Here is a 21,190-nt window from a genome sequence, read left to right as displayed (position 1 = left end):
TGCATCCTCTTTGTGAAAAGTTCCCCCTCATGTCCCTTTTAAATCTTTCCCCTTTTATTTTAATTGTATACCCTCTAGTTTTGTACCCCCTCCCCCATCTGGAGGGAAATACTTTCATTAATCACCCTAGCTATGTCCCTCAGGATTTTATAAACCTCTGTATGTTTACCCCTAAGCCTCCTACACTCCAGCGAAAAAATGTCTTAGTCTGTCCAGCCTCTTACAACTCAAACCATACACAAATCCTATAAAATTTACATTCAAGACTGTGAACAAAATAGTACACAGCACTCCAAATGTAATCTTATTGACATCTTATGCAGCTTATGGTGCACCAACTTCTATCTAAATATTCTGATCAATGAAGAGCAGCGTGCCAAAAACCTTCTTTGCCATCCTATCAGACTGTGTCTCCACTTTCAAGGAGTAATGTACCTGGAGCCTTAAAACTCGCTACTTTATATCATTCCCTAGGACCCTGCCTTGGTTCATCTTACCAAAGTGTATCTTGCATTTATACAAATTAAACCCCATTTGTCATTTCTTCTCTCCTTCTCTGCTGCAATCAGGAAAAAAGATACAGCAGCCTCAGGATTCACACCACCAGGTTCAGGAACAGTTATTACCCCTCAAGTTGAGGGCCTCAACCATCAGGCTCTTGAACCAAAGAGGATAACTTCACTCAACGTAAGACCATAAAACATAGGCCCATCGTTTACTCCGCTATTCAATCATGGCTGATCCTTTTTTCTCCTCTTCTCAGCCCACTCCCCGGCCTTCTCCCTGTAAACTTTGATGCGGAGTACAATGAAGAACATATTAATCTCCGTCTTACGTACACTCAACAACCTGGTCTCCACAGCTACTTGTGGTAACAAATTCCACAAATTCTCCACCCTCTGGCTAAAGAAATTTCTCCGCATCTCTGTTTTAAATGGACATCCCTCTATCGTGAGGTCATGCCCTCTTGTCCTGGACTTCTCCACCATGTGAAACATCCTTTCCACATCTACTCTGTCTAGGCTTTTCAACATTCAAAAGGTTTCAATGAATTTTGCACTGTTTTAATGGTCCTCATTGGGATTTGGGGTTTTTAATTTGTAAAATGTTTTGAAAAACTAATAAAAAAAAATTTTAAAAAAAGGTTTCATTGAGATACCCCCATATCCTTCTAAATTCCAGCAAGTACCAGAATCATCCTTGTAAACCTCTTCTGAACCCTCTCCAATGCCAGCTCACCATTTCTTAGATGAGGAGCCCAAAACTGTTCACATACTCAAGGTGAGGCTTCACCAGTGCCTTATAAAGCCTCAGCATCAGATCCCTGCTCTTATATGATAGACCTCTTGAAATGAATGCTGTCATTGCATTTGCCTTCCTCACCACAAACCCAACTACAAGTTAACCTTTAGGATATTCTGCACAAGGACTCCCAAGTCTCTTTGTATCTCAGATTTTTGGATTTTCTCCCCATTTAGAAAGTAGTCTGCACATTTATTTCTTCTACCAAAGTGTATGACCACGCATTTTCCAACATTATACTTCATTTGCCACTTTCTTGCCAATTCTCCTAAATTGTCTAAGTCCTTCTGCAGCCTTCCTGTTTCTACAACACTACCTGCCCCTCCACCAATCTTTGTATCATTTGCAACTTGGCAGCAAAGCCATCTATTCCATCATCTTAAATCATTGATTTACAGCATAAAAAGAAGCAGTCCCAACACTTGTTAAAGTCGAATCTGAATAAAACTTGGGAGACCAGCTTCTTATAGTTACAGCAGTTTATTGCACACCCTCCTGCAGGAATTTGAGACCCAGTTGTCAGAGGGAAGGCACGTAAGTACTGCCACCATCTGACAAGTGGACTACTATTATCTAGTCACATAGTAAGTCCCATAAATTACTGTTGCAAGATGTCATTCAAACTGGTACGCCCACCAAGTCTGTTAGTGCAAAACTTAGTTACGGATAAGAGAGTCTGCTAAATCAAGGTTTAATTACAGATGGATGTGCTGTCCAGTCCTTATCAGTTACTAGCTTTGCTAGGCCCTGACTTAATTACAGATGGATATTCATTCCTGTATCATTTCATTGGTGAGTCCTCCTCCCCCACTACTCAAACGAGGGTACAATGTACGATTTATCAAATTCTCAATGTCTCTCTGCAAATTAAGAGAGAACGAATAAAAGCCGTTTTTTTTTTGCTAACTGCTGAAGACAGAGTTTACTTCAGTTCAAAAATTCCTGTTCAGTCCCAATTATTCTTTTAGCCAGAGGTTACATAGGTTCAAATTTATTTTTTTATATATCCTCAATTCCTCACACCAACCCCTGCGGAACACCATTAGTCACTGGCAGTCAACCAGAAAAGGATCCTTTTATTCCCATTCACTGCCTCCTACCAAGCAGCCAATGCTGTAACCATGCTAATAACTTTCCCGTAATACCATGGTATTACCATGTTAACTTGGTAAGCAGCCTCACGTGTAGCTCCTTGTCAAAGGCCTTCTGAAAATCCAAATATACAATATCCACTTTATCTATCCTACTTGTAATTTCCTCAAAGAATTCCAACAGGTTCATTAGGCAAGATCTTCCCTTAAGGAAACCATACTGACTTTGTCCCAGTCATCAAGTACTCCATAACTTCATCCTCAACAATTGACTCCAACATCTTCCCAATCAGGCTAACTGGTCTATAATTTCCTTTCTGCTGCCTCCCTCCTTTCTTAAAGAATGGAGTGACATTTGCAATTTTCCAGTAACTCCAGAACCAGGCCAGAGTCCAGTGATCCTTGATATTAAGAGTGATCCTTGATATTAATGCCTCCACAATCTCTAACCACAACCTCTGCAGTGTGCAGTTCACAACCTAGTGTGCAGTTCATCTGGTCCATGTGATTTATGTACCTTTAGGTCCTCCATCTTTGTGTGCACCTTCTTCTTTGTCATGGTAACTGCACTAATTTCTCTTGACTCAGATCCTTCAATACCTAGTACACTACTAGTGTCTTATACATTGAAAACTGATGCAAAATACTCATTTAGTTAATCCGCCATCTCCTTGGTTATTTCCCCGGCCTCATTTTCTAGCAGTCCTATAGCCATTCTCTTCTTTATTTTTATATACTGTACTCGAAAAAGCTTTTCCTATCCAATTAGATATTGTTTGCTAGCTTGCTTTCATATTTCATCTTTTTCCTCCTAATGATTCTTTAGGAGGGATTGTAGGAACTTCAATTGCCCCATCATTAAAATGTTTTCACAACCTACAGACTCATTTTCAAAGACTCTTCATCTAATGTTCTCGATAGTTATTGCTTATTTATTTATTTTGTTTATTTTTGTATTTGCAGAGTTTGTTGTCTTTTGCACACTCGTTGGTGTAGTCTTTCATTGATTCTGTTATGGTTAATATTCTATTATGGATTTATTGAGTATGCCCAAAAGAAAATGAATCTCAAGAGTTGTATATGGTCACATATATGTACTTTGATAATAAATTTACTTTGATCTTTGAACTTGGCTGATTGGCCTAATTAGTCAAGATCTCATTTTAATCTTAGATAACTTTCTTCATTGTCCAATGGTCTACCAATACGACCAAAAAGCATTACATTCATTCACCACTATGGATTAACATAAAATCCTGACTTTCCCACAATAACAACCAACGTTAAAATGGATTTATTCATTTCATACCACACCATATCACAGAGGTGAAACCCCATGTTTATTGGTCTTGTTCACAAGACATTGCTTGTTCTGTGATTGTCTTAAACTGTTAAATTGCTTACCACCAAGATGACGCTAGAATGAGTTTTCAACCAGTTATTCACACTGTCATGCCTTTATCACATTCACAAAATTATATAATCCTTACGAAAAGAATAATGCCTTTGAGAAAAATAACAAATTTCAGTATTGTGACAAAAGCAGATGTAATTGAGTAATCCCAATATGAATCGCACAGTATAGAAAGAAGCTCCAGGAAGTTGTCAGCTCTATCATGGGCTTTCCAGGACCGATGCTCAAGAAAGTGGTATCTATCATCACGCAGGACATGTCCACTTCTCATTGCTACCATCTGGAAGAAGGTACGTGAGCCTGAAGGCACACACTCAACGATTCCGGAACGGCTTCTTCCCCTCTGCCATCCGATTTCTGAATGGACATTGAACCCGTGAGCACTACCTCGCTATTTTGTATGCGCTTCTACAAAACAGCAGGTTTCACGACTATATGCCGTTGTTTTTAAACCTGATTCAAGTTTCTGGGTATCAGTACCTCTGAGGACCAGACATTGACGCACTCAGGAAGAAGGCACGCCAGTGGCTTAGTACGTCGGAATTAGTTGCCAACGTCTTACACGCATCTGACTTTATCTCCCCGTTTGCTGCGCCAGCCATCCGGAAGCGGGTGCGCGCGCCCGTTCACTGCGGGGCTGGGGTGGGCGCGCAGATCCCCAGGATCAGGGGGCGGGGCCAGACTACGCGCGCTCACGCTCCGCGCACCGGCGGTCGGCTGCGCGCTCCTGTCCCGCCCACAGCACCTTCCCTCCGCCCAGCCGAATGTCGGCCGCGCATGCGCCGCCGTCACCTCTCTCCCCCTCCCCCCCCCCCCGGCGCGGTAGGGGCGTGGTTTGGTGCCGGAAGTTCGTCGCCATTTTGGACGCGGAAGTGGAGTGCCGGCGTTGTTTGGGTTTTGTAGCCGCTCGTAGAAGTGGTCGGTAGGCCGGCCAGGCGGGGGTCGGCGTTAGGTTGTCAACCCGTTACGGAGCTAGGCTTCGCTCTGACCGATCCAACGTGGTGACGGGGCAGTCTGTCTACAAATGGCTGCCCACAGTAACAATCTGCAGGTGAGTACTGTTGAAGGGTTGCGGCAGGTACTCACCTGGCTCGGCCGGTTCCCTCTTGTTTTGGCAGGCAGCGGCCCTGGGCCCGAACTCGATGCCAGCAATTTGAGAGAGTGAGGGTGACGTGAATATAGTCTGAAGGAAAAGGGTTGGGCCTAAGGTTGAAGTGAGTGCTGAGAGTTAAAGGGCCCGGAAGAGCAAAAAGGGAATGGAGGAGGTAGAACTGGAATAGACTCACAGTCCCGCCCTTAAATCCAAGGGAAGGAATGGGACGTATAGTGGGTGCGGTGAGATTCAGGCAAGGAAAGTCACTTCATGACAACACATGATTCAGCTTTGTATATGCTGTCGACCCTTCACTCAGTCCTGATTGAAAGGCCTTGACAGTTCCTGCTTACCTCTTCCTTTCCCCTCCCCCCCCCCCCCCCCACAGTGCTGCAGGGCCCCTGAGTTCTTCAGTAGATTGTTGCATGACAAAGCATAAGAAGGTAAAATTTTCACGCCAGCCTAGATGGTCATCGTGATCCTCTTCCCATTTCTCCTCTTTGTCATATCAATCCCTTCCTCTCCCAAACATTTGGTTTATAATATTGAAATTGCAAACTCTGTATGTCTGAAATCTAAACCAATGTACTAGGTCAGGCGCAAACACGAGGAGATCTGCAGATGCTGGAAATTCAAACAACAACACACACAAAATGCTGGTGGAACACAGCAGGCCAGGCAGCATCTATAGGGAGAAGCGCTGTCGACGTTTTGGGCCAAGACCCTTCGTCAGGACAGGTCTTGGCTTGAAACGTCGACAGCACTTCTCCCTATAGTTGCTGCCTGGCCTGCTGTGTTCCACCAGCATTTTGTGTGTACTAGGTCAGGCAATGTTTTCGGAGGGATTTAAAAGTTAAAAGTTTCAGGTCGATGATCTTTGGGATATCCATATGAAAAGTTAACTTGCTCTGCAGATGCTGCCTAATCTCCCAAGTGTATATCTCTTTTCATTCCATACAGTTGCTTTTCTAGAGTTTTCATAAGTTTTTGTATTGTTTGCAAGGGTGTTTCACATTCTATTCTTTGTAAAGATGTTTCTCCCAAATCCCAGATCAGATTTATTAATGATTTGTATTATTTCACCTTGCTCTGTGCTTAGGGTGGAGATACAGAAAATATGTCAATTTCTGCGATACATGTCATGTGTGGTGATCAAAACTCACATGACACTTCAAATGAGGCCCAACTAAAATGCTTTTTTAACTTTAATTGTCTATTTAGTCACAGTGCTTATTTTTTTTACAGAATACATTGGCATTTTATGCATGGTCTCTAAACTGCTAATCAAAAACATGTGTAAATGTTTGAGTCTAGTTTATAAGTTTACCTATTTCCCTTTCTTCCATGATCCACTTTCTTATCAGTTTCCTCCTCCTTCAGCCCTTCATCTTTTCTACATGTCTCTTCCCAGCTTATTACTTCATGCCCCCCTCCCTACCTACATACCTAACTTCCCCATTACCTGCCAGGTTGTACTCTTCCTCTCCCCACCACCTTATTCTGGCTCATGCCCTTTTCCTTTCCAAGCCTGTTGAAAGGTCACGGCCCCAAACATCAACTCGGTAGATGTTGCCTTATTGCTGAGTTTGTCCAGCACTTTGTGTGTGTTTGTTCAATATTTCTAACATTCGCAGGATGTCCTGAGTTTGTGAGATTGCTGTCGTCAGTTATGCCCCTCCCATTCCCATACTCCTTCAGCACTTCCCTCTAGGAACCACATAACAAACACACAAACAGTTGTACAAACACATTCCACAGTGCTTTATGCTTCACAAGACTATTGCAAGGCCATCTTGAAAATTACTTTTTATCCATAAAGAATTAGTTTGAAATTTCTTGTTTCAACAAAAGAAATAGTATGCTTCCTTATGAAAATCATTACTCCACCATGGACATTCCTAAGCCCAACCACAAAAGGAGGAGGGTTGGGTAGGCTTGCAACCCCTTCCATAAAAATCTAGTGCTACAGAAATGCAGCAGAATATTCCAAAGACCTTATCCCTGGGAGAGCAAGAAGATGGGGATAGCTTGAAAGATTGGCCTAGAACATAGGACTCTGACAAGCTATTTTCAACAACCTATGCCCAGTAGGGGTAATGGACTTAACTAACTAACTTACCATAATCATAAAGACTCAATTGTTTAACCTTTTGATTTGTTTGGTTTTGGTTAACAGTAGCAAATAAAACCTTGAATTACATTAATAATTGTTCAAATGTATTTTCCTCTTAGAAAGGTATTGACCTTGCAAGCAAGGCAGCTCAGGAAGATAAAGCAGAAAACTATGAAGAAGCCCTACGATTATACCAGTGTGCAGTGCAATACTTCTTGCATGTTGTCAAATGTAAGCATTTCTATTAAATGATTTCTGCTCATTACATTACACTGCCGATTTTCCATTGTATTTTCACTTTATTGTATTTTTAAGTTCCAATATAAAATCAAGTAACATATTTTCAAAAGTACTCATTTGTCACCCACTGGTGGAAGTCTTTAAAGTTATGGAAAAAAAGATGACAGAATGTAGAAATAAGGTTTCACGAGCTATAGATACGCCAAAGCTAGGTGTCATTCATATAGCTTATTAAATTAAAAGGGAAATTTCGAATACATTTCTGTGGTATGGTTGGAAGCTGAAATAGACAATGCAGCTTCAGTGAAGAAAAGGGGTGATTATTAGATAGGAAGAAAGTGATAGGATTTATTAATATTATTAGATCATTAGTGTGTGGGTCATGAACAGGTTGTTTTGAAAGACAATCAGTGTAATTTTGAACGCTGACCATCTTGTGGGGAATAGGGACTTTTCTGTTATTTTTTTCTTGCTTCCTAGTCTCTGAGCAATAACTCAATGTGAAAGAGTTTGGTTATTGTTGGGTGTAGGGGTAGGGGGACCTATGTGTTGGTAAGCTGATGGAATAGATAAGTGTCTGTCTTCGGGAGGAACAAGGGATGGTGTAATTAAATATAATGAACAATTGCACTCAGACTTTTCTACTTAAGGTTTACTGGATTCTCAAAAATGAAAAAAAAAGTAGTGCAGCAAATGGTTTTCATGATGTTAGTAAACATTATTCTTTTTATTTTAGTAGATGGAAAATGATTTTGTTTTTCATAAATGTTAGATGAAGCTCAAGGTGCAAAAGCCAAAGAAAGCCTTCGTACTAAATGTACAGAATACCTTGATCGGGCTGAAAAACTGAAGGATTATCTGCAAAAAAAACAAAAGGTGAAGAAGCCTGTTGAAGAGTCCAGCTCGAGTAACGATAAGGGGTAAGGTTATTTCTCTTACTATGATGACATGATAACATACAGTTTAATTTGCAGGATAATAATGGGTAATGAACACTAATACAAACATTTTTGCAGAGGATGGAAATTTTTGAGCAACACACAAAATGCTGGCAGAACTTGGCAAGTTGTGCAGCATCGATGTTGGGAAATAGTCAAATTTTGGGCCTCTTATTCGGGTTCTGACCCCTTTTCCAATCCTGATGCAGGATCTCGGCTGAAATATAACTCCCATTATCCTCCATAGTGTTGTCTGACTTGCTGAATTCCTCCAGCATTTTGTGTGTATTAGATTAAGCAACATCAGCCAGTTTATTTTCTTCTGCCCAAAGATACCCTAAAGCTCCCGTGCATCCTTTCAGCACATAATATATTTTCTATTTCCAGATGTCATTCACATTCAAAATCTTAGAAATCATTCATTCTCTCACTTTGTGCATTAGGCAGGTGTGGGTGGTTATGCATATCTGTGAGACCACACTCCGTCAATTCACATCTCATTGTTGATATTCTTGGCTAACAAAAAACTTCCCTCTACTCCTCCACTTGTCGTGGTTTCTCGTGCCCCACAAACGACCTGGAGACGCAGAAGATTCTTCAAGAAGTATTAAACTTTAATTTGCAAATCAAAGCTGAGACAGTCATTGAGCTAGTTGCTGATTGCCCACTGATCCTTGTACATAGCATTTTTTATAGCAATCTCCTGGTTTCGTTGTATAAGCATATCCAATCGGTCTACAGTTGCATATCACAAGTACATCCGCCACTATTGTTTCTACCCATTGATTTAATCATGTTCTACTCTACATCTCTTAGCTACTTCTCATTAACACACCATTATCTTCTACATTCTTGCGATTTCATTCTCCTACTAAATTGGATACATGCATAGCAAATAGCAAGCTCAAAGCTGACTACATAGTTTTGGTTACACAGTGAACAATGCAACTTTTATACTCCAATATATCCCTCCTTTGAGACCCATAGGGTCTCACACAGAGAAAGAAGACTAAGAGTCCGCGCACAAAAGCCCCAATAAACTCAAGCACTTATTCCCAAATCTCGGGTTAAACTATAATTCTCTGCGCCAAGACCTCAAAGTATTCCCTCCCTGTTACCCTGGGCCGCTGAGCCAAAAACCTGTCCCTTTGTACCTGAGACAGGGAAAAAAACTCAGAAGCCCTTACAACCTACTCCCACACTGTCGTTTTGCTCTTGTTCATCCTGCAGGTGTTGTAGGTTGTAACGATACATTTTCGGTGTTTCTTTCTCCACTAAGCTTGCTTCAGTAATTGCCATGAGCATCGGAAATCGTTTGGTTGCAGCACGCACTACAAGAGACTTGAGACAAGGAAGAAAACAGCACAGCACAAGCGCACAGCTCAACAATACAATACTGACAGTTATTGCCATTTTAGTCAGCCATGCTCCCCATCCTCCGAGTCTTCTTTCTAACCAGTCAAATAACTGATGTCTGGACCCTACATTCTGTTTAACTTCCTTTCTTAGACTTTTCAACTTATACATTGCCTTAGTAAACGATCCTTCTGGACTAGTGTTATTTGGTATAAAAGTACAGCACTTCTCTCCAAACATCACACAAACTCCTCCTTCAGGGTTCCATTAATTCTCTCTACCATGCCCTGCGACTGAGAGTGGTATACACATCCAAATCTTTGCTTTATCCTCAGCGCTTGTAGTACCAATTTGACCACTTTCTGGATAAAAGCTGAACCATTGTCTGAGCTAACTTCTGTAGAAATTCCAAACCTTGGGATCACTTCATTTGTCAGAAATTTTACCACTGTCTTTGCCCCTTGATCTCTTGAAGGTACCGCCTCCACCCATCTGCTAAATCGATCAATTACTACCAGCATGTGTCCTTTCCCTCTCACTGTCTTTATCATGTCTACGTAATCGATCACTAGATGTTTAAATGGTCCTTCAGGTACAGGAATGTGACCTATTGGGGTTGTAATTCCCTTCTGAACATTATTCTGTGCGCATACCTCGCTCTGTGACAAGACAAAGTCCAATGAAGCCTGTAAATAAGCTGACCAAAAACCATCCTTCTTTATTTTCTTTATCACTTCCCCCCTTGCACAATGGTCAATCCCATGCGCTTCTGAAATCAGAAATGTCAGTAGAGGGGTGGGCGCTACCAACAAACCGTCTTCCATGCTCCACAAGCCTTCCGGGTTCTGCTCGGCCCCCCTTCGTCTCCACATTGTCTATTCTGCCAAAGTTGCCTTGCCTTGTATTTCAATCAGGTCCTCTACCACAGGTTCTGGAGCTAAGCTTACCTGGGGGGCAATGACAGCTGAAGTACATCCAGATGCTTTTCTGGCTGCCTCGTCTGCAGCTTGATTTCCCTTTGTTATTACATCATTTCCCTTTATATGTGCCTGGCATTTTACTATAGCCAATGCTTTAGGTTTCATTATGGCTTTTATTAAGTCTAGAATTTGCTGACAATGTTGTATGGGATCTCCACTGCTTTTTTTAAAACCTCTATTTCCACACCCGAACAAATGGCATACTCCATGAGCATATGCCGTATCAGTATAGATGTCTACTTTCTCACCTTCCATCATTTCACACACAGCTGTCAAGGCTTTGATTTCCGCTAGTTGGGCAGAACACGGTTGGGGACAGGACTCCATCCTAATAATCTTATAGCTCGACTGATCCTGCTGCACTACTGAGAACCCTGCATGATTTCCATCATAATCCCTATAACAAGAGCCATCTACGAACAGAACCTTTTTATCTATATCCTCTAGTGGTTCTGACCGTAAATCTGCTCTCAATTTGGCAAATGCCATCGTCTTCCCTACACAATCATGGGGTTCTCCTTCATAGCCCAAATCGGCTATATTACTGGTAGTGCATCTCTGTATACTTATGTCAGGAAATGTCAATAGCATCTGATACGCTGCTATCCTGGCTGGCTTCAGCACGAATTTCCCTCTTTCCAGGAATTCTGCTACTTTGTGATGTGTGTACAGAGTCACAGGATAGCCCAGGGTTACAGATGATGCCTTTTCATATGCATGGTACAGCGCCGCCAATCCCTGATAACAGGGTGGATACCCCTGAGCCACCTCATCTAGTCTCGTACTGTAGTATGCTATCGGCTGCTTTGCTTTTCCTGTGCCTGTCTCTTGTGTTAGAACCGCTGTGACATAACCCTCCTGTTGGTTGGATACATACAAATGAAAAACCTTCTTGTAGTCAGGCAAAGCTAATGCTGGTGCTGACTGCACTTCTTGCTTAATAGTATTGAAAGCTATCTCTGCCTCTCCATTCCACTGTAAACCGTTCTTCAAACTGGTATGTCCTGCTTCTTTCATTATCTTTCTCAAAGGTGCCACAATCTCAGCATAGTCTCCTATCCAATCTGAGCTGTACCCTGCCATTCCCAAAAACATCATCATCTGCCCTACAGTCTGGGGTTTTGGGGCCTTAGTTATTGCCTCAATCTGATCTGGTGCTGTTGCCTTCACTCCCTTGGATATTACCCTGCCTAAGTATTCCACTTGCTGCGTGCAAAATTGCACTTTCTTTTTGGATACTTTATGTCCTCCATGTGCCAGCTTCTCTAACAGAGTTATAGTGTCCTGCTCACACTGTTCCTTACTGTGGGAGCAAATCAACAGGTCATCCACATACTGTAACAATGTACTTTCCAATGGTATGCCCTCTAGGTCTGCCTTCAACACCTGATTAAAAACGTGGTGAATGTTTAAACCCTTGCGGCATTCTGGTAAAGGTATACTGAGCACCTCTGTAAGTAAATGCAAACAGATACTGACACTGGTCGGCCAGAGGAATGCTGAAGAAAGCCGAACACAAATCAATCACTGAAAAGTAACTTGCTTCTGGTGAAATATTAGTCAAAAGTGTGTGTGGGTTGGGGACTACCGCTGGCCAGTCCTCTACCACATCATTTACTGCTCGCAAATCATGCACCAATCTCCACTTAGATTTATCTGCTTTTAAGACTGGCAGCAATGGGGTATTGCATGGACTGTTTGTTCTTTTAAGCACTCCTATTTTAAGCAACCCCTGCACTGTCGATGCTATTCCCTCTTCTGCTTCTGGTCTTAGAGAGTATTGTGGTCTCCTGGTGGAATTGCTCCTTTTTTCAGCCTTATTTCCACCGGACTAGCTGTCATGCTGTGACCACAGAATAGATGGCAACTCATCTAACCTTCTATCTTTCTGCTGGCCTCTTTCCTTTCCCAGCAATGGCATGTGTGGTTGGGGAGTTATTTCGACCTCTCTCACTGTCCCTACCATATCTACACTTACCATTATTTTAATGCAATTGTTGTCTTCTGATATCCACACCTCTGGCGTGATTTTCCTCCACACTGTTATGGTTTCAGCACTCTTAGCTAAGGGTCCTAAGTCTTTAGACTGATATCCCTTGTTTACCAACAGCGTTACGTGGGGCGCAGCCTCTGTTATCCTGTACCATTTTTCTAAAAAGGTGTTCCACTTAACTTGTAAAGCTGCCCCTTGCTTTCCAATTATCACAGACTCCCCTTCCAGGTGCTGTTGGGTACATGCCTCCAGGTGCCACCTCTCCTCTAACTCACTGTTCTGAGTCTCATCAAAAATCACTGTACAATGTAGCTCAGATTTGGGCATTACAGCCCTGAGTAATATAGCCTGCACGCCCTTTTTCCATTTTTCCCAGGTTTCCTGAATCTGATCTGCAATGCCTCCTATCCAAAAGACATTAGCCTTCTTGTCTTCTCGCACTATCAATTGAGCCCCTGCTCTTTCCACACTCAGCTCATTTCTGGTGCATTCTAATTTTAATTCCAGTTTCAATAAGGCATCTCTGCCTAACAAATTAATCAGAGTTCCTTTAAGTACTAGCACCAGCAAAACAATTCCTTTATTTCCCATTCTCAACTGCACTGGAGCCGCGTACTGTGTCATCTGTGTTTTCCCTGAGAACCCTACCGTCTTAATAAACTTTCCTGACATGGGAAGGTGAAGGGCATACTGTGGCTGTACACAAGTGTACATGGCTCCAGTATCTATCATCATTGGTGTCAGTTGCCCTTCTAACATAACCTGAACAATGGGTTCCTCGTCTGCCTCCCTTGTTATCATTGGGTAATGTCCCTTCCCACTCGAGTTCTCGGGGCACCCCTAATACCTCGCATAGGGGTTCACAGGTCCGCTTGGGCCTGTGGGGGCTGGTCCTTGGCTAAACTTTAGTTCCCTTCTTATCGGTTCCTGCTGGTGTGTGACAGGCCATGGTGTAAACGGACAATCTCTTCTCATGTGACCTGGCTGATTGCATCCCCAGCACAATCTCTCTATCTCCCTTTCCCCCTGTTTCCTCACTGGTCCCCTCTGCCCATAGCTCCTCTGTCCCTCTCCTTGGGACTTCCAGTCCTGTCTGGGCTGTTTGAATTCAGTCTGTTCCTGATAGGGCATTTGTGGGAATGCTCCTCCAAAGACATTGATTATTGGCATAGGGTTTTCCAGCCCTTGTCTTACAGTAAGATCGGTTCCTCCATATAGTGGTGCTTCATCCCGTTCGATGGCTGTACTCGGACAGGTGGTTGCTGGCAGCATCTTTTTACTTTTCTCTTTTTCCTTTTTGAGTTCTTTGAGCTGCTTCTGTATTAACTTTCTTTGCACCTCTTCCTGCTGCTCAGCCAACCTTCGTTTGTCTTTCCGGTACTTCTCAACCACATGAACTATGTGGTCTCTAAATTCTTGTGGGGTCATTGATGTCAGCCCAACTACTTCCTCCAGTTTGGATTTTACTTGTGGAGGCATTGCATCCAAAATGCTATGTCAGAACAGTGTGGTGATAAATAAGCTATTATCCACCTCTTGCTCAGTCTCCAGTCTCCACCTTTTCAACTGGTTTTCTACGCAGGCTGCTGGGTTTTCAGTGTCTCCCAGTGGATCCCCCTTTAAGGGTTTGGGTCTACTTTGGGTGGATAAAGCTTCCTGAGGGCCTGCCATACCCTCTGCCTCACTCTGTCAAACCCGTCTCCATCAGTTTTAGGGTCGTTCGAGTTTATTATGCCAGCCATTTCCATTAGTTTGTTAAATTTGGAGGTTCCCTTCAACCTTATTTATAGTGCCTTCAAATCTCCCATAGCCAATAATCTTCCCGCCGTTTCTTCTTCAAAGGCTCTAATCCATTTCCCTGCTCCTTCATGTAGATTGGGCAGAGTGTTTTTCAGCCCTTCTAGGTCCTGGGATCCCCAAGGGATATAATGCGCTTGTCCTGATCCTTTAACTAACAACGGCATCATTCTTCCTCCTCCTTCCCACCTGACCTGGCTCTCCTCCTCACCTGACTCCCCATCTGTCTCAGGGTATGACTTTACTGCCTCCCACACAAATTTTCTCCGGGGTCCTCTTCTTCCCTCCTCTCCCTGTGGAGTCCTTCCTTTCTGTCTTGATTCAATACTCGGTTGGCCCCTGGAGTATTTTTCGCATCTCTTCTGGCAATCCCCTCTCAGTAACTTATCTAGCTCTCTCTCTACCTCCACAAGTCGCCCCCCTACCGCTTCCTTCTGCTCTTCTAGGCTTCTGCCTCCTACCTCTTCCCCACAAATTCTCATATCCTCTCTCTCTCCACTTAACTCTTGCTCCTCCAATGAGTCACCTTCTCTTTCTTCCTGTCCGTGTCTGTACACCTGTGGCAGGGACTCCTCATGATCCTTACTCGTGCTTGATTCACTTCTCTCTTGTGTTTCTCCAAGACTCTCATCTCCTATCTTTTTTCCACTTCCTCTTGAATGCCTCATCTCTTCTTGCCCTGATGAGCCACTTTCTTTTCTAGTCTGTTTATTTCTATAGTATAACCGATACTCTTCATACTCCTTTTCCTCCCTCAAGTATTTCATCCGTTCAATCTCTTCTTTCATTTCTCTCTTTGCCTGTTCCACCTTTATCCTTTCTGCCTGTATCTCCTTCCATATCGCCGCTTTTTTCTTCTCGTATTGTCTTTTTTCCTCCTCATTATCCCAAACTTGTACATCTCCCTGCATGTTTACTGTTCCCGTCAGCAGGGGGCACATGCGGAAGTGGGCTCTTTCTTGGAGGACACAATTACAATATTGAATACAAGAGGATAACTGTGGAATTGTTGATGGATTGTCCTGTAAACCATTGGGAAAACGGAACACCTGAAAAATTTAAAGAGAGGAGACTCCTTGATATATTCTCCCTAATGCAAATTGTAAGTCTATTATAGCAGAGATGATCCAAAGGGAAATCTGAAAGTACCCCATAATGTTTTAGGTCTACATGGCAACAGAAAATGTGCAACCAAAATCCCAGCTTCCCCTATTTTTTGCTAGCATCAGGATGAACTTGGTGAAGTTTACCTTGTGGGGATTGAGGGTTGTTGTACCAACCAAGCTGGGAGCTAAAGTGTTGGAGGAGCCACATGCCAGTTATCTAGGCATGGTCAAAATGAAAATATTGACTCAAAGCTTTCTCTGGTGGCCTAGGATAGATCAGTAGATCGATCCACATGCCATGAATTGTTCAGGGTGCCAACACATCCAGAAGCTGCTATCTCTGGGAATGGCCTGCATTGTCCCGAAGAGGATTCATGTGGATTTTGCTGGACCATTCAAGGACACAAGTTTCATTATAGTGGATGCAGCTGCAAACTGGCCAGAAGTATTCCCAATAGCCCCACTACAGTCTAGTGCACTGTTCACATGTTGAGAAGCCTCTTCAAAGACCAGTGTTCCAAAACATTTAGATACTGTCAATGGACCACAAGTTGTTGCTGAACAGTTTCAGTCATTTTTGAAAATGAATGGAATAAGACATATTACACCTGCACTACACCACCCAGCTGCAAATGGCTTGGTGTAAAGGTTTGTCCTAAAGAATACACTGTGAGCAATGTTATCAGAGCACACTACACTGACACTGAATCAGAAGCTCGCTAATTTCCACCTTGCACATTGCAATGCAGCACACTCCACAACCAATAACTCACGAGCTGTTCTGGTCCCAGATCATCCCTTGCATTCTTGCTTGGATCTGCTCACACTCCACCTCAAAAGCACTATGCTGGACAAGCAGTCCTGGTGAGGGACTATGGAGATGTTCAAAAGTGGATACTTGAAAAGATGAAGGACAGAACTGGATCACTGTCCGATTTCTGGAGACAACCCATTGATCAGTTGAGTCGATTGTTAGCAAAGAAGAGAGTCCAGAGCTGTCAGAGCCACTTCCTGCAGTCCCAGAGTCAACCCCTACAACCACTGCGGAAGAGGACACAGAACCAGTGATCGTTTCACGGCCAAATGTAGTGTCCCTACCCCCCCCCCCCCCCCACTCCTGTCAGAAACACGTTATCCCATAAGAGCAAGAAATCCTCCACGGTGATTAAATCTTCAGGCCTGAGTTAAAAAAAATTAAAAGATTTACTATGCTGAGGATGTCTATATAGTAGTTGCATTATATAGTATACTATATATAAATGTGTTTGTGTATGTATCTAAGTTGATGTGTATTCTATATTGAGTTGGAGTTTATAGCTAAGCGGGGAGGAGTGTTGTATATTTAATATTTAAGTATTATTTGAGTAATATTGCTGATTAAGCATTTTATTACATAATTCATTATGGGGTATATGTAAAAGTAGGTGAATGGCATACATCATTATACCACCATGTTGTAGGTGTGTGCCTTGCTAAAGTAAGGAATGAAATAGACATGTTATTCCTGGCTCCATGCTTTTCTTTCAGTTAGTTTGATGTTTCAGAATTACAAAATGTAACTGTGGTTTCTAAATCAAGAAGAACCCAAACATTTACTGAGGAAGTGTCATTTTACATAAATTGCTGGAAATGAATGTGCACATACAGCAAGCAATTATTAAGAGTGTAATTGCACGTTCGTCATTATTGCAGAAGTTTTTGATCGCTCCAGTTAAACAAAAGCCCTGGTGAGATCACATCTGGAATATTATGTTCAGTTCTGCCTAAGGTAAAATATACTTGTGATAATTGTCAATTGGTCATTGTAAATTGTCCCGTGATTAGGTTAGGGTTAAATCGGGCTCGACGAAGAGTCTCAACCCAAAACAACAACTGTTTATTCCTCTCCATAGATGTCGCCCGACCTGCTGAGTTATGACAGCATTTTGTGTGTGTTGCTTTGGGTTAGACGTTTGTAGTTTTTGTGAATATAGCATGCTCAAAACGATCTTTGGTTCATCTTTGTTAAGTGTCAATGTTTTTACTCATAATACTAACAACCAGTATCCATCCATGTTTCAACTGCTCAATTCCAATTTCTGTTTGTGTTGACATGAACAGTGATGAAATAAAATATTGCACAGGCTTCTTTAATTCACAAGAGCAGGAAATACTAAAAAGCCTTGGAGAGCAGAGGTAGCATTTGTCTTTCCAAAGATGCAGCCTGATTTTAAAAGGGTTTCCTGCACAGTCTGCTTTACTTTCGAGTTCATAGTGCCTTTGATACTTTTGGATTATTTACTGTACAGTTTGTAAAGCACAGTGAATTAGCTTAATTGCCGTATTGGAGGAAGAATGGTTCACCAGGTTGATTAGAGATGAGGGGGTTAGACGATGAGGAGAGATTGAGTCACCTGGGACTGTACCTGCTGAAATTCAGAAGGATGAGAGGAGATCTTACAGAAACATATAAAATTATGAAAGGGATGGGTAAGATAGAGGCAGGAAAGTTGTTTCCACTGGTAGGTGAGACTAGAACTAGGAGGCATAGCCTCAAGATTCGAGGGAGTAAATTTAGAATGGAGATGGGAAACTTATTTTCCCAAAAATTGGTTAACCTGTGGAATTCTCTGCCAATGAAGCAATGGAGACTACCTCAGTAAATATATTTATGACAAGGTTGGATAGATTTTTGCATAGTCGGGGGATTGAGAGTTATGGGGAAAAGGCAGGTAGGTGGAGATGAGTCCATGGCCAGATCAACTGTGATCTTATTGAATGGCAGAGCAGACTTGACAGCCCAGATGGTCTACTCCTGCTCCTGTTTCTTGTGTTTGTATCATCTTATGAAATAGGATGGAACATTAGTTCAAGAATTCAACAGAATGAGGAATTCCCAGTGGAAATGCTGAGTGTAGGCAGGAGCACAGGGCTGAAGAACATTGAAAATACAAGATGGGTATATGTCCTTAAAGTGTTTTTAGAAACTAAAAGGAATTCTTTGATCTGTTTATCTATTACATTTTAATGTACGGGGTTCTTCTCAATCAGATTCCACAGATTCCCTTATGATAAAAATCATGAGAGCTCCCTGGGAAGGTAGCGTTTACTTCACAAGAAGACCAGATACCACCCATTCACAGAATATAAAAATGCAGTTCCCTTTATTTTGACACATGAATGAGCACTCAGGCTAGATAATACCATAGAACTTGCGTATCAAGAGTATTTTGTTTGCTTTCTGGCCTGGTAGCATGGCTTGCAGCTATGAATCATTCCATTTCGATTGGATATCAGAAGAACGTGTAGTTTAAGGATTGCCTTTACTTCCTTGAGAAAAAGGGATGTTAACTATCTCCCAGATGGGGAATTGAGCCTGCATTCCATTATTGGTGTAGCATGAGGGTTTTGAAGACGTACGTAGTGGCCACTTTATAAGATACCTCCTGTACCTAATACAGTGGATGTTTGGGGTGTTCTGCTAATGTAGCCCAATCACTTCAAGGTTTGACATGTTCTGTGTTCAGAGGTGCTCTTCTGCACACCACTGTTCTAATGCCTGGTGATTTCAATTGCTATTGCCGTCCTGTCAGCTTGAATCAGTCTTGCCATTCTACCCTGATCTCTCTCGTTAACAAGGCATTTTCTCACTGGATGTTTTATTTTGGGTTGGGGGGGGGTTGCACCATTTTCTGTAAACTCTAGAGACAGTTGTGGTTAAATCCCAGGAGACCAGTACCATCCCATCTGGCACCAACAATCATTCCACAGGCAAAGTTACTGCGATCATATTTCTTCCCCATTCTGATGTTTGGTCTGAACAACAAGTGAACCGTTGAATGAGTCTGCATGCTTCTTTGCATTGAGTTGCTGCTGCATGTTTGACTGATAAAATATTTGCATTAATAAGCATGTGTACAAGACTATCTAATAAAGTGGCCACTGCGTGTATAGATGGTGTTCTTTTAATGTCTCTGATATTAAATGTTATGAGACATGGTTATTTCATAGAAAAAGATCTTGTATTGAGATTTTGTGTGCATTTGTGTTGTAGGAATGAAAGTGATGGAGAGGCTGACAATTCAGAAAAGAAGAAATTGCAGAATCAACTACAAGGTGACAAGGCTGTTATGCCAAATTATTATTATTGTTTTACTTGCTGCCCGTTACACCACTGGTGTTTGGGGCGGCAATGAAGCTCCTTCATCCCTGTTGGTGTTCCTTCATCACGTCAGTTGCTTCTCTGTTTTTTCCGATTGTCATTTGTACAAGCCCCGGGTGGAGACTCACATACTCAGATGTAGAAGGATTCTTCATTGCTGTTTCCATAACAATTTTGTTTTATCACTTGGGGTTGATGTCCTTGCTCCCCCAAACCTGGAGGACTCTAGTCTGTCCTCCACCCTTCGACCTGTTTGGCATGGGTGACCCTACCAAGAGCCAGTGCACAAAGTCGTGACTGCAACCAGCGTAGCTCTCCGGGTCATTGAGGCACACAGGCCTCCGGACCAAGGCAGAGTTGTGGTCCTCTTGGAGGATTATTCCGTTTTACTCAATTCAAATTGAGTATTAAATTATCAGCTATGATGTTTATTGACAAACCAGCCTTGGTTCTTCTCAGAAGATTAAAAATCATGAAAATGTTCATTACCATAAAACATGCAGGTCTTGTTTTGATTTTTCAATTGCTATTATTAAAAGCCCCGTATATTAAATGTAAATTAGTCTGGTGTTTTAACCAAGTATTTTCTTAATCCTGCATATTCTATTCCTGGTTCTATTTCTTATAATTTGATAAAAATTTCATTGCCTCAGGTGGGGTTAAACAGTGGACAGAGGCTGTGTACAAGAAAGGCCAGAATCACCACTGCTTCCTGAGGAGACGGAGGTCCTTTGGAGTATGCAGGCCTCTCCTTCACATGTTCTGCCAGTTTGTGGTGGTGTGCTGGGGCAATGACATCAACATGAGTGATGCCAATGGGCTTAAAAGCTGGTTAGAGAAACTGGTTCTGTTCTAGGAGTCAACCTGGACACACTGGAGGCCGTGGTAGACCAAAGGATCTTACGGAAAATCTTGGCAATTGTGGGCAATATTTCTCACTCTCTGCATGCCACCTTGGCTGAACAGAGTAACAGATTAATATAACTGTGCAGCTCCAAAGAGCACTATATGAGGTTATTCTTACCCTTGGCCATTAGGCTCTATAATGAGTCAACCTACAGCCAGGGAAGTGATGACCCCCTTCTGTTAGACTGTTTGAGATAACTTATTTTTTGTTATTTCATACTTCTCATATTTGTATATCTGTGCACTTGTAATGCTACTGTGACACAGTAATTTCCTTTGGGTTCAATATAATATCTATCTGGCTTATACAGAAGAGAAGTTTGGAAGTTAGTAATTTCGAACTTCCTTATTTTTCATTTTGTGTATAACTCAGAACTCAGCTCCTTTGAACTTCCATATCTTGGGTTTTCACAAGTTCCTTTTTTTTTAACTCTTTAGGTGCCATTGTTATGGAAAAACCAGATGTGGGTTGGAATGATGTTGCAGGTCTTGAAGGTGCCAAAGAAGCACTTAAAGAAGCAGTGATATTGCCCATAAAGTTTCCTCATCTCTTTACAGGTTGGTGATTTTTTTTTCCCCCTGATATGCCAAAATCTTATTGCATCTCGGGCGCACTGAGACGTACTGGTTAACATGATGCTGTTGGGGTTCAGTACACCAGAGTTCAATTCTGGCAACCTCTGTGAAGAGTCTCTGTAGGTCCTCCCCAGGGAATGCGTG

The 21,190-nt window shown here is 42.3% G+C and overlaps 1 protein-coding gene across 1 annotated transcript in view; it reads left to right on the top strand.

Annotated features, from left to right (window-relative positions):
- The first annotated feature begins 4,646 nt into the window (after positions 1-4,646).
- vps4b (vacuolar protein sorting 4 homolog B) overlaps positions 4,647-21,190 on the top strand; it is a 31,398-nt gene continuing 14,854 nt past the window's right edge. Inside the window, exons 1-5 of the mRNA XM_059945122.1 lie at positions 4,647-4,858; positions 7,133-7,244; positions 8,026-8,173; positions 19,457-19,518; positions 20,909-21,028. Of these exons, the coding sequence (XP_059801105.1) occupies positions 4,832-4,858; positions 7,133-7,244; positions 8,026-8,173; positions 19,457-19,518; positions 20,909-21,028 (469 nt within the window). The 5' untranslated portion in view covers positions 4,647-4,831. The remainder of the gene's footprint in view (positions 4,859-7,132; positions 7,245-8,025; positions 8,174-19,456; positions 19,519-20,908; positions 21,029-21,190) is intronic.

Source organism: Hypanus sabinus, chromosome 20 (assembly GCF_030144855.1).
Source record: "Hypanus sabinus isolate sHypSab1 chromosome 20, sHypSab1.hap1, whole genome shotgun sequence".
NCBI lineage: Eukaryota > Metazoa > Chordata > Chondrichthyes > Myliobatiformes > Dasyatidae > Hypanus > Hypanus sabinus.
The sequence above is the reverse complement of the archived record's forward strand: the minus strand, read 5'-3'. Positions and strand labels throughout refer to the sequence as shown.